Source organism: Cydia strobilella, chromosome 19, assembly GCF_947568885.1.
Source record: "Cydia strobilella chromosome 19, ilCydStro3.1, whole genome shotgun sequence".
In the NCBI taxonomy this organism is placed as follows: Eukaryota; Metazoa; Arthropoda; class Insecta; order Lepidoptera; family Tortricidae; genus Cydia; species Cydia strobilella.
The window spans coordinates 10,609,350-10,623,569 of NC_086059.1; the positions used below are offsets into that span (position 1 = coordinate 10,609,350).

The following is a 14,220-nucleotide window of genomic DNA, read 5'->3' on the forward strand; positions in this document are numbered from 1 at the left end:
CATGGAAACTCGCTTTCGCAAAAAAATGCATTGGAATCGGTCCATCCGTTTGAAAGCAACGATGCCACAGACAGATATTGGCGTCAAATGTATATATAGGTAGTTTGAATCTTCTCAAATGATTGTTACGCCAAAGACCCTTATCTCTCGCTCGCACAAAATGAACAATGACTTTTGTTTAACAGATTAGGGTCTTTGGCGTAAAAATCAGTTGAGAAGATTCAAACTATAACACCCCTCTTTTAGCGTCAGGGGTTACAAAGTACCGATAAATGTGACTAATTTGCTCCAAAATTCCAAAGTAAATCTATATTTTAAAATAATTATATTATTATGGTAGTTATACCTATTGATAATGCCGATTTAAAGACCTATCATGTCGTAACACTTAAATTATTAATATTTTATTATGAAAGCTTGAAATAAATGATTTTATTATTATTATTAAATACGTTTGTAATATAGTTTTTACATATAAAAACTGTTGGAGCACAATTATTACCCAGTGGGGAGCAAGTTAGGCATATTTTACGAGTACAATACTAACTGGCTACGAGGTCCTTGATTTGTTGCTCGGTGACGGCGGCGCCGACTCGGCGCTGCACGACGGCGACGACGCGCTTGCCGTCCTCGGCGTTCGGCACGCCGACCACGCACGCCTCCACCACGTCAGGGTGCGTTTGGATCACATTCTCAACTTCCATGGGCATTATCTGGAACAAAGGAAGTTGCCACGGTGTTATTATCTGAAGAATTCATTTTAATTTGTGAACGTAGTATTTAGTAATAATTAATTAACCAAGTGAAAATCTGCCCAAGTGCGAGTCGGACTCGCGCACGAAGTACCGTTACGCAAAAAACGGCAAAAAAACACGTTTGTTGTATGGGAGCCCCACTTAAATATTAGTTTTATTCTGTTTTTAGTATTTGTTGTTATAGCGGCAACAGAAATACATTTCTTTCTTCATTCTTACGAGCGCTGTGTATTCTCGCCTATGGGTGGTCGACCGAACCACATAACCAAACCGTGTTATCTTGAATGAGCTGTCAGAAAGATTTGAACTTTAGTACTATAGCGATTCAGTTGCTTTTTAAACGGCATTGTTGCTTTGCCACGTGCCAAAGTTGGAAGCACAATAGATGGCTTTTGTTTAACCGATTACTGTCTTAGGCGAAAGAATCATTTGAGAAGATGAAGACTATACTAACAGGGCAAGTTAAATAAAAGTTTGTAAAATAGGTATGCATTACTTACAAAGTAACCTCGTACTTTGAAGGTACTGGATATACGATCCAAGTAGAAGAAGTAACCTTCTTCATCTCTGTACATAAGGTCTCCGGTTTTGTACCAACCATCAGCTGTAAACGCCTCCGCAGTTGCTTCCGGGTTATTGTAGTACTCCTAGAAAAACCATGAACAAATAGTTATTAGGAAAGGGGACGAAGACACGTGACCGTCACCGCTTCTCCATAACGTATTCCTTTCTTGATATTAACATTATAGAAAATATTTTTACGCATCTATAGTTAAATACATATATGCCGCGACCGCTGCAGGGGACCATCGAGTGCGCCGGCTTCTGGCCGAAGGGTGTCGTGTGTCGTGTTACGGAGGTTCCGGGGCAAACTGCCGAATCCGACACAAGACCAGACGATTCAACGGAGCCACGCCGTTCTATTGCTAAATTAGTGTTTAGTTTTTAAGTTTATGAAATTTATATGTATGTCAGTCTATAAGGTATATGTTATATTGGCCAGAATTAAATTTTAAAATAAAATAAATAAATAACGGGTGTGGCCTGTAACAGGAGCAATAAATTAAACTGTAAGCTATACTTCCAAACTGACCAACATTTAAAAACTGTAATAGATGTCATAACCATATAGTAGTGTGACTACTTAAAAAGTACTACTAGGTAAGCGTGGTCCACCGTAGACCACATCATCACTTACCATCAGGTGGGATCGTGGTCAAACGCCTGCCTATTCAACATAGAAAAAAAAAACCAAAAAAAAAATTTTTTTAATAACAATTTTATTTGTTCCCAGACTTGACCAACATTTGTTCAGCAAATTTTAAAAATAATGTATTTTGATTTTTAGTACACTAAAGGTCATTCTAAAACGCAATGTAAGTATTGCGAATCTTGTTATGTTTGAAGCGTGACAAACAACGTCAATTACAATGATGTTACAATTACAATATTTATTTTGTATCAAACATAGGAAGTCTAAAGGGTTCATAATTTTTAAAAGTTGTTAAGCAAAAGTTTTATCGTTTGAGGAGTAGGTACAATAATTGTTTTAATTATTTGCTTGTGTTATAGGCCACACCCAGTATAACATAATTTTATTATAAATACTATACATCTTAGAAAAAAAAACGGTCGAATTGATAACCTCCTCCTTTTTGGAAGTCGGTTAAAAACACCCACAACTCAAGAAAAATAATCCCTAATCGAATTTAAACTGTTGTGAGGCATACTAACATTAAATTGTTTTACGGTGTAGTAGACTCACTTATTTTAGTCACGGCCATCGTGAACGCTGCTCGCACTGTTAGTGCTTGAGAAAGCAGACCTAGGCTCTCCGAAACATGTCGCGCGAGTGACTAAACACGAGTGAGTCTAAACGTGGACTAAACCGTAAAATTATTTCATAATAAAAATATCCTTATTATTTAACCCTATTAAAACCTAGTTGTCAAGGCCGCCAAGCTCAAGTGGGATTGGACGGGACACATCTGTAGGATGCACACGGACAGATGGGCCAAAATAGCGACCGAATGGGCACCACAGATCACCCGAGACAGAGGCAGGCCAAAAAGGAGATGGCGAGACGACCTGGACTCTTTTTGTGGCGACTGGCGGGAGCATGCACAAAGCCGTGAGGAGTGGCGGAAGACAGGGGAGGCCTTTGCCCAGCAGTGGGACACAATATAGGCTATTAAAAAAAAACCTAGGTACTTACTGCAAATCTTGGCCCCTTAGACCAGAGCTCTCCCGTCTGGTTTGACTTCGTGACGACTTCGCCAGTCGCGGGGTCCACCAACTGCACAAGCACTAATTATTAACAAAAGCTCATTGAACAATAGTACTAATAGTAGCCATACTGAGTGTAAAGTGGAGTTCCCGCGGACGGACTCCACAGACTGTTCAGCGGGGGTCTAGTGATGGCTGGTTCAGTAGATGGGCGAAGAAGAGAAAGTCATCTTGATGGTTACAATATATATTTCCTTGTATTAAAACTTTATTAATAGTAACTAACATTATTAATTAGTATTTTGTTCAACGCATTAGCATTGCCATTCAACGTGGCAATGCAGCCAGCCTTCTGAGCACACTGCCCATCGGTGCCATCGGCAGTGACTTGGAGGATGTAATTTATTTATTGGTCGCATAGTCGAAAATTCTATTTTTTTTTATCAATTTTCGATATACCTACAGCTTTCTGGCACTACAATAAATGAGCTAAGCCGCAGACAGACTTTTTTTATACTACGTCGGTGGCAAACAAGTAGGCCCGTCTGATGTTAAGCAGTCTCCGTAGCGTGTACATATATTATGTACATGAACACTATAAGGGTTCCTAGTTTTCTACGGAATCCTAAAAATGGTCAAAAGTCTAAATGAAGCATTAGTCTCGGACTCAAGTCTAGACTAAGAAAGTCAGTCAAAGTCAAAATATTCAAGTAGGCCTAGTAACAAGCAATTTTAAATCACCGATAAGTAAATTGGATAAGTAGGTACCTAATTAATGTGCGTAAATTTCAGCGACGTCATAAAATAAATCACTGTCCCGATAAGGTTATCATTATCAAGTTATTTAAAGATTATTAAAACTGAATTAGAAGCGATTGATTTTAAAGATAAAGAAAGTAATCATAATAAGGAATCAGTTTTTCTGAAAAATATCAATTTTGGTACATACAAGCTTTTATCGCTGACTGTACTTTTCTTTCCTTAGGCAACTAATACTCATCGAGAAAATTCTAGCAACCCCAAACACAATTACTCGTAGTTTGCGTTGTTTTTTTATCGCAGTTCCCATAGCCATCCTGTCTTCATCATCAGATCAGGAGCGGTATTCGACATGCGTTAAGTGACGTTTCGTGTTGAACTTCAGTTGAATGGAAGAAATCGTGTGTTGTCGAATAGGTAAATTTGACATTAGCAATCCACAGTTAGGTGACAACGAAACCAAACCGAACCACGCAGAGTTCAGAGCCATTTTAAACCGTATAGTAGTAAGAAAACAAAGTTGATTTTTGTTGCATAATTTTTTCAATGAATGAGTTTTGGTGTACAACCAAATGATACTTTCCACAGTTGATGAACAAATGATTCATTCCACTGTTGAACTGATGTTGAAGCCGAAACTGACAGTTGTGCATCTCGAATAGGGCCCCAGCTCCATGTCATCATAATATTGCATTATCATTCGATTAACATATGTATGCAAAATTTAGCTCAATCGGAAATCGAGAAGTGGGTCAAATTTAGCTTCCAAGATTTGACCCACACTAACATTTCTAACAGGAGTAACATGGCAAGATAAAAAAGAGCCTGTAAAAAGTGATGCCTAAGTAACTCGTATTCACGGACTAATACATTCAGCTTGAAGAATAGATAGGTATTTAAAAGGTGTACCAAAAAAACAACAAACTTCAAATGATGAATAGTAGTAGTAGTAGTAATCACTTTATTGTACACAACACAATGAACACACACACACTATGTTTTTAGAATAACTAAAATTAAAAGCAACATTTAATTTAGATAATTTTTAATTTCTTTTTGGTACAGTTATTTCTGTAGTAGTGATAATATATGTATGTATAGCGGCTTCTTCCTAACGCATTCAGCCTTTACAAAGCTTTTTTTTTTCAGTTTTTGGCTGCATCACGCCATTTGAAAAATATCAATTCTCAGTGTTCACTTCTATTCGCATGTAAATATATACCTACTTAATATAAAAATAAGACTTAACTGCAGTAAAAAATCCGTGGCCTTGATGATGCTTAGATTAGATATAGCCTTAGATTAGACCATGCAAAACTGATTAGGTATTCAAAATAGTTAAGTATCGATGAATTGAAATAAATAAAATAGAGGTACCTACCCGTACTTTTACTTGTGGTACTTCTTTTCCCACATTCTCTGCGGGGCCGTCTGGGCACGGGAGGAATATAGGTCCTACGCACTCTGTTTGACCGTACAGATTCCACACCTTAGCTTTTGGATGCATTCTTGACTGAAAAATTAACCATAAAAATAAATCATTATCCCATTGGTTACACGTGTGACCGAGCGGCGAGACGAACAGCAAACTTCAGTGTGCGAACTAAAAAAAGCCGGTCAAGTGCGAGTACGTTTAACAAGCGCACCGAGGGTTCCGTACAAATTTTCAAAACAATTTACTGAGAAATTGGATGGATGGAAATTGATCGAAAAATTCCAAGGTCATTTTTGCTGCCTGGTTTAAACAGAATAATGAGACCGAATTACCTTACTATAGTTACTATACTTCATCAGATTGGGAAACACACATTCTCTAACACAAGCGTTAAACACATCGGCTAAATACGGTGCCACGATGTCGATAATAGGTTACATGACTTTCATAGAGATCCCCCAAAGGTCCTGACTATTATTTAGTTTCATGGACTTGAAGTTTTAATGATCTCATGGGGGTCAGTATACTAGAAGTATAATTCCATGCTGCATTTCTTTACATAATTTTTACTTGTATCCAAGTAAAAACCTCTCGAACACACTGTCAAAAGACCTTCGCCTCTATAAACTTACTTTGAGTAGTTGGAGAATCTCTGGCTTCATGGAAGAACCACTAATAATGATGCAGTTGAAGCAGGTCAAGTCACAAGACTTTGGATATCTGACGATGCCAGAAAACAGATGTGGACTCGCGACGGTTTTTACAGGCTGGAAAGTCAGAATAGTATTGTTACTTTCTCAGGAATACACTGGATCGCATGAGGAACTAGGATCTCATTGAGATATATATATCTTCCTTTATTATCTTAGTTGCATTGCATCCACAGCCGCCGTTCCAGAGACTAGGGTCTACTTTTTGTCCCCCACTCCGTACGATTTCGACGTTTTCTTTTGAAAGAGAATTGAGATTGTTTTGTCAGAAGGTACTAGATAACTTTACCCTGTATTTGTTGATGATGTCAATGGCGTGCTCCATGGTGATGGGGGACGAAGATTGCACCTTGATGTGGTTGGCGGTGATCATGGCCAAGGACGCCAGGTACGAAGATATCCACTGCACACTTGACAAGTTCAAAACTGGTTGAATTTCTCTAGAGAACAAAAAAATACTAATTATAAAATTTTATAGTACATATGTTCTTCAAGCAAACCAGTCACCCAGTCAGTCAGTCTTTGTGAGTGCTTCAAGCAAACTTTTACTTTTTTTTTGAGTTTCCAATACGTCCCGCTTGGAGCGCCGTTCAAAATCCCATACAAAATGTCTGTCACGTTATTTTTTATTTTATTTATTTTATTTATTAGGAAAACTTACAGCTGAAGTAACACGTTAGGTAATAACATAGAAGCAGTGAGCCAATTACACAGATAGAAACTGCGTAAAGTGCATGGTGTGCGAAATTACAACTAATAATACTTACTAACTTATAAATATACTTTACTAGAGAGGGAAAATTGGTTTAAACAGTTAACAAGAAGAACAAAAGAGAGAAAAAAGAACAGGATAGAGATACAATGTTGAGTTAACACTTTTTCCACTGTTAACACTTAACAGTGGGAAATGTCCTGAGTCATTAGCTTACGTATCGAACTAAAGCTATCGCAGAACAGATCGATGAGATCATGATGTTTGCAAAGCTGATTGAAAGACTTACCAGCTCTTAGAAGGAAGGAGTTTTTCCTGTAATTAGTATGAACGGAGGGAATATGGAAGGTTTTTTTGGTGCGAGAGGATATGCGTGTGGGGACTGTGAAATTCAAGTTGGCTAGTAGATCAGGACAGTCTACATGGTTCTGAGCAATTTTCATAATATATATTACGTCGGATATATTACGCCGGATGTAGAGAGGTAGCAGATGAAGTTTTACACAATGCTGTTTATAACTTTGTTTTGGAATTTTGAATTTAAATCTCAGAGAACGAATAAACTTTTTTTGAACTCTTTCTATTTTAGAAATATAGGTGTCATAACAAGGGTTCCAAACCTGATAGAGGCGTATTCGAGATGGCTTCTTACAAATGCGCAATAGACAATTTTAATTGATTTTAACTTATTAAAGTTCTTGCACGATCTTGTGATAAAACCAAGTGCCTTAAAAGCTTTATTGACTATTGAATCCACGTGCCGATCAAAAATCAACTTATTGTCCATTAAGACACCCAAGTCCCTTATCTCACTACACTTGGAAATAATCTCATTTTTTAACATATAGTTATAATTAAAGACATTGCGCTTTCGAGTAAAGGAGATGGCAAAACATTTGGACACATTTATATCTAGTTTATTGACAGCGCAATATTGATCTAGTCTAAGAAGATCTTCTTGAAGGTAAGTAGCGTCAAGAGCGTTATTGACTATCCGGAAGACTTTCATATCGTCGGCAAATAAAAGAATATTTGAGTGTCATTGGGAAATATCATGTATAAAAATGGTGAATAATAATGGTCCAAGAAGAGATCCTTGGGGCATTATCGAATGAAATTTACTCTAGGGGTTTAGTCAGAACTGTTGTACTGCATCGTAAAGTATCTCTTTAGTGTTAAATACTAATAATCGCATGTGCTCTATCTAAATTCTTTGCGCTCTCTCTCCTTGTTTACCTACTTTTAGTCAATGTGGGGAAGACCATCTACAAGCTCTTTCGTCGCTTTTAACTCTTGCGTTTGTACACATACTCTACTTACAGAAACGGTTATAGGTAAAGCAGGAGTGAAGTTCTTTCATTCTAACTTATATCTTCGCCACATTGATCTTAATTAATATAAACTCACTTTTCTTTGAGCATCTCGTACAGTCGAAGTACCTGGAGGATGGGAAGGTGCTTGAAAGCTGCGACCTTGGGTAGTCCCGAGGTTCCGCTTGTACTGACGAGCCAAGCAAATACCTTGTCCGTGTCAAAGCTCGCCACTCTGAAAATTCATCATCTTGGAGCTCATGCACATGTTTTTCCCTCAATTTAGTTATATTTTGTGTGTTCCTCTTTATCGTATATATGTTCTTTGTTGTCGTTTATCTGCTTCTTTTTTACTCATTTAGAATATAATGTAATCGTTTATTGCGAAAAATTGTACTTATTGTTGTTTAATAAAATTTGTTAAACACGTGGCACCCTGGTAGGGCATTGCAAGTACCTATATCTTACATCTAGTTATTAAAGGAACAATTTAGGTTTAATGTTTGTACATAAAATGTAATGTTCCTAAATAATAACAAGAACAACATTATCTTAACTTATTTTTAGTGCTAAGTAAACAGTCATAAGAAAATATTTAAGTGCACAAGGGATTCAGAAGTAGAATTAGTACCTGGTATGTAGTTATGAAAAATTATACTTCACCGTACAAACTTCTTCAATGATGTATATCAACTTGTAGTAGGCGCTATCAGCGTGCCTTTGATCATGACTTTTAGAGCAATAATTCAGAGTAAAAATTTTTTTTTTTTTACGAGAATTCACACTAGATCAGATTTCTGAATTCTCTTAGTTTTGATGAGAAATAATGACAATGAGTTAGTTTCGAAAGAACTATCTAGACCGTGTATTGCGGCATTGGGAGCCCAACCATCCTATATCCAGAATTTAGCAAACTGGTTCTCTCTTTCCCCATCATGGAATAAAAAACATGCATTATACCTGCTCATGATCTACCCGGGATTTCGGAGCTCGACGAAAGTTTATCCTAATGTCGAGGTTTACAATTATTGTTATTTAACGTCTCTCTATATGTACATTTATTTAAATCTTACTTGAATGTGTGTTCCGGCTCGTGGTCATCGTATATCTCCAAGAACTTTGCTAAAGAGTGGTCACCTTCACCAAAAGTCACCATTTTCGTATCAAGCCCGAGATCCGTCACGGCTCTCTTTATATCGTCGAAATTTTCCACTTCACAGAAAACTATTCTTGGTTTGGTCGTCTTAAAATGAAATTTGATTTCTTCTACAAATAAAAGTTTAACGATTTATGTTAGTCTAATTGAGCCAGAAATCTATTTATCTACAATATCACATCAGTCTCATTTCATAAGTAAATAGCAACGCAACACTTAGATTCCTAGTGCCTGGTAATACTCGTATTGTTGACGTACCGTCAAGTGGGATAATTGGGGACAGAGATAATTTTAGAGATTTTTTTTTAACTATTCTAGCTATGTAGTTGAAAAACTGACCCTAAGACTGGTAAATCCTGATTCAAAGATTGTAAAAAGTACCCTGCTGTCAGCCACGTTTATATTATTGGGGAATATTTCCTATGTCTAAAGTTACCTCTCCCGTTTCCAGTTATCCCATTTGACATTAACGTAAGTAAAAAGAACTTTGCTAGGTATAAAACTAATAATTTAATAGCTCACCGTATCTGTAAATAGGATCAACTCCAGCCAATGGTAGACCGTTCATAAACGCAGCATAGAAGGGAATGTGGACGTCCAGGTGGTTTCTGCCGCACACGACGGCCACGTCGCCCGGTCGCAGTCCCGCATTGCGGAGACATCTGGCCAATCGTATCGAACGGCTCTTTACAGACAACTTCGATTCTGTCTTGCCTGTACCAGCGTCGATCTACATACACAGATAATAGTTATTTACGATACAAGTGCGGAAAAAAGGAAATTCGAAACGAGTGGCGATAAATTAAAACACGACCGCAGGGAGTGTTTTAAATCGACACGAGTTGCGAATTACCTATTCGCACGTGTATCGTACAACGTTTTACAGTACATATGGCCCTTTAAACTTTACTTCACAATTTTTACCATTTTATTTTTTTCTCAGTAGCTTCTTTTTCCGAAAGCATTTCTAACCATTTGCATATTTTCCCATTAACTTTATTTTCCAGTAGCTTATTTTCCTGTTACGTTTTCTAACCATTCGCACATTTTCCCATTTTTTTTATTTTCCAATAGGTTATGTTCCTGTTACGTTTTCTAATCATTCGCATAATTTAGATATACATATGTATTCTTATTATAATATAAGTAGGAGACACTAACTAAAAAATAACTTTTTTTTGTAAATCAGTATCGCTTCGCTCGCTCCGCTTCGCGCACTGTTTTTCCGTGATTACAAACAAATGAAATACAGGGTGGCCCAAAACTACGTTGACAACGCTTTTTCTAATTACATATTTTATTAAGTATGTGACTAGTACAAAAAAGTAAAAAATTAAAACTAGAGTCTTTTTGGAAGCTTACAATACAAGCTACGTAAAGCACAACTACTTGAGGATAGAGATAAAAAAGTTCGCTTGGAGAGATGTCGGTTGAAGTTGATTAAGCAACGTGCCGCTACTGAAAAGTGGGAAAATGTACTTTTTACTGATGAAAAACTTTTTTGTATTGAACAGGCCCATAATCACCAAAATTACAGAATTTACTCTTTTAGTCGCCTTGGAGAAGCCGCAGTCATTCCTCATCGCCAAAAGCCGGATTCAGTTATGGTTTGGGGTGGTATTTGCAGTAATGTGCAGCAGTGGTGCAAAGATAATTTTCCCGGATTCATAAGTTCCAAAGAGTGGCCAACCTACTAGCCTGATCTAAATCCAATGGTGGTGGTGGCGGTGTAGTTTGTGGTCAGTCTTGCTATTTTAAAGACAATTAATTTTTGTTGCATAAAAAGACTGTAGTTTTAATTTTTAGGGTTCCATACCTCAAAAGGAAAACACGGAACCCTTATAGGATCACTCGTGCGTCTGTCTGTCCGTCTGTCACACACAGCCTATTTTCTCCGAAACCACTGGACCAATTGAGTTGAAATTTGGTATACATATGTAAGTTTGTAACCCAAAGATGGACATGTAACGTAAACAAATAAAATTTAAACATGGGGACCACTTTTGGGGGGTAAATGGAAAAATTAAAAAATAAAGTTTTTCAAACTATATCGTGTTACATATCAAATGAAAGAGATCATTGTGAGAATCTCAAATATATTTTTTTTATAATTTTAAGATAAATAGTTTAGAAGTTATTCAAGAAAATAGGCAAAAAATGACCATTCTCCCTTTATCTCCGAAACTACTGGGTCAAAAAAATTGATAAAAATACACAAAATAGATCTTTACCTATAGATCACCGGAAAACCTATTAGAAATGTGCAGTCAACCGTGAGTCGGACTGAGTTTTTGATCCGACCCCTACGGGTTTTTTAAAGACATTTCACATAAAAAATACATTGTTTAAATTGTGTAATGTACGGAACCCTTCGAACGCGAGTCCGACTCGCACTTGGCCGGTTTTTTTAACTTATTTTGTACTAAGATGGCATATAGTCGAGAAATTCGGACGGGCACCGCCGTGGCGGGGTGGCCTAGGGGTTTATGGCGTTAGCCGCGATAGCTAAAGACGCCGGTTCGAATCCGGCCTTCACCACTGGAGGGCTTCGTCACTTTTTTACAACATTTTCTTTAATATATGACATCTATTACAGTTTTTAATGTATATATAGTAGTGTGACTACTTTAAAAAACACAAATCAAAATATTTAATAAAATAATTTGATTTGTTCTCAAACTTGTTCATAGATGGCAGCACCAGTCTCTCTCGCTACAACGTAAATCCGTAAGGAGTTCGTATAGGAGGTGCAAGCGCGCACTGCTTGCCCTTAGAGCTGGTCAAAGACGCCTAGTCTTACTAAGATGGCATATAGTCGAGAAATTCGGACGGGCACCGCCGTGGCGGGTTGGCCTAGAGGTTCATGGCGTTAGCCGCGATAGCTAAAGACGCCGGTTCGAATCCGGCCTTCACCACTGGAGGGCTTCGTCACTTTTTCTTTAATATATGACATCTATTACAGTTTTTATTTTGTACTAGTTACGTAAGTACTTAAAAAAATAATTAGAAAAAACATTGTCAACGTACTTTTGGGCCAGCCTGTATATAGTGGGAAATTATGTGAATGGTTAGAAAACCTAACAAGAAAATAAGCTATTGGAAAATTAAAAAAATGGGAAAATATGCGAATGATTAGAAAACGTAACAGGAAAATAAGCTACTGGAAAATAAAATTAATGGGAAAATACGCGAATGGTTAGAATTGCTTTTGGGAAAGGAAACTATTGAGAAAAAATAAAATGGTAAAAATTGCGAATGGCAAAAATCGCGATCTGGAAAAACCGATTTCAGGAAGAGAGAGTATACACGCTCCGACTGTTTCATTAAACATTTACGTCACCCATTGGAGTCTATTTCATATGACATAGAAATCGAAACTAACTGTAAGAAGGTTTGGTAATAAACGTGCAGAAAATAACAAAATAATACCGAAAACATTTCATGGGAACTTCACAAATATTGAAAATTCTCGGGCACATTGCTGATCTTGACTATGATGATTGATGATATTATGATACCCACCTGCCAAACACAGTCTTCAGGGAACTTGGTCATGTAGTCCATAAAAAAGTGTCCAAGATTGTAATTCTTGTCCATCAAGTCACCGTTCATCGTATTTACCGGAATCGTTGCCATGGTTTTGGAGCACAAGACGTTTACCTTAATTGCCAATTGGGTAATAATCAGCGTATCTAGATATGCTGCTTATATGTAATTTGAACAGTGTGGTGCAAAAAAAAAGCTTAAGCGATTTTGATTTGAGGAACAGCAATAATCTGCAGTGACCCAAAATAAGACTTGGCCTCCGTCACAAGACTGCGCCACTTTTCCCGATCTTGCGCTACTTCACGCTAATTGTTAGCTCGGAGCTCTCGCAGATCCGCCTCCAGCATGTCGCTCCAGCGACACCTGGGGCGTCCGACAGGCCCGGTACGCTCTTTTCACATTCTGATCATCATCCATTCTCTAAAATTATAATTAATAAATAATAACATTAAATACTTATGTAGAAAAAAAAGGATACAACTAAAATTCTAAGTTTCTAAAACTCCTAGCAGGGCTAGTAACCCATGGAGTTTATTACCACGCCTCCTTCTTCTCCCTGAAGGAGAGGCCATTTTAAGTTTGAATTAATTCGTTAAATACATAATAATAAGCAATGAATGTAAATACTGAAACAATGTACATAAGCATGTGTCAATTTAATAAATGGCTATTCTGATTCTGATTCTGACTTATGTAGAACCAGGTACAAGTCTAACCACTAGGTGCTCTAGATAACTTATAAGTTGTACGTAACATGATATACCTATACTATATGTATTCTTTCTTTTAATATAAATATTAATTAATTGCCCGCCTACGCCGTTGCCATAAAGGAGATCGTCGATTTTGTTAGGCATTTGGGCACAGAACAAAGTTGAGCGTTTTGGATTAAAACGAACGTCTTATTAATCGTCATAATCTCTAGATTGCGATAGTACAAACAGAATCACTAAATAAAACGGAAATGTTGAGAAATCCTGCAGTGAAAACATGAATCTGGAAAGAAACACATTTGAACACCTATGCGTATACAATTCATATTATTTCGTAAAAAAGAGCGGATTTTTTCACAAAAAAATACAAAATATGGCGTGTAAATTAAACTGAATTCACTTCTCATATAATATGAAGTAATTTATTTTGATCTGGTTTGTAGTTTATTCCTTGTTGTGTGTGTTTGTTTCTGGTTTGTGGTTTGTTTGGTTTGTGGTTTTCCTTAGTGAAAAAACCTCACGGTTTGTGTGAAGCTGAGCGTTAGATATGTCAACCCAAGATGTTGACGACGGCAAAGCTTTAGTTCATAAATGTATTGATTTACGGAAAAGAATAATAGTTATAATGAATGTTTTATTTTATTTTATTTTATTTTATTCCCGTTTCATTTACGTCCAATATTATATCTTTTTCCGTAATAAAATGGGTATTGTATTACTGTAAATTGTAATAGTATGTACCATATACGTGATGGTTTTTCCCCCGGGCCCATAATCGACGATATCCTTTCTTAATAATAGATAAATCAAATTTATCCTATCAATTGATAAAAATAGACGTAGGAAACCTTTATCGACAATCTATAATAATAACTAGGTACCAGGCGTATTTTTTGAT

At 36.9% G+C, this 14,220-nt stretch overlaps 1 protein-coding gene across 1 annotated transcript; it reads right to left on the reverse strand.

Annotated features, from left to right (window-relative positions):
• Positions 1–542: 542 nt before the first annotated feature.
• On the reverse strand, positions 543–12,719 carry LOC134750364 (luciferin 4-monooxygenase-like). Its single transcript, XM_063685525.1, has 11 exons — positions 12,586–12,719; positions 9,567–9,793; positions 9,411–9,448; positions 8,981–9,173; positions 8,005–8,142; positions 6,175–6,325; positions 5,808–5,942; positions 5,079–5,253; positions 2,971–3,062; positions 1,256–1,402; positions 543–713 (listed from the first exon to the last, which is right to left on the reverse strand). Exons 1-11 carry the CDS (start codon positions 12,697–12,699, stop codon positions 543–545), a joined length of 1,581 nt encoding a protein of 526 aa, XP_063541595.1. The 5' UTR covers positions 12,700–12,719.
• Positions 12,720–14,220: the final 1,501 nt, after the last annotated feature.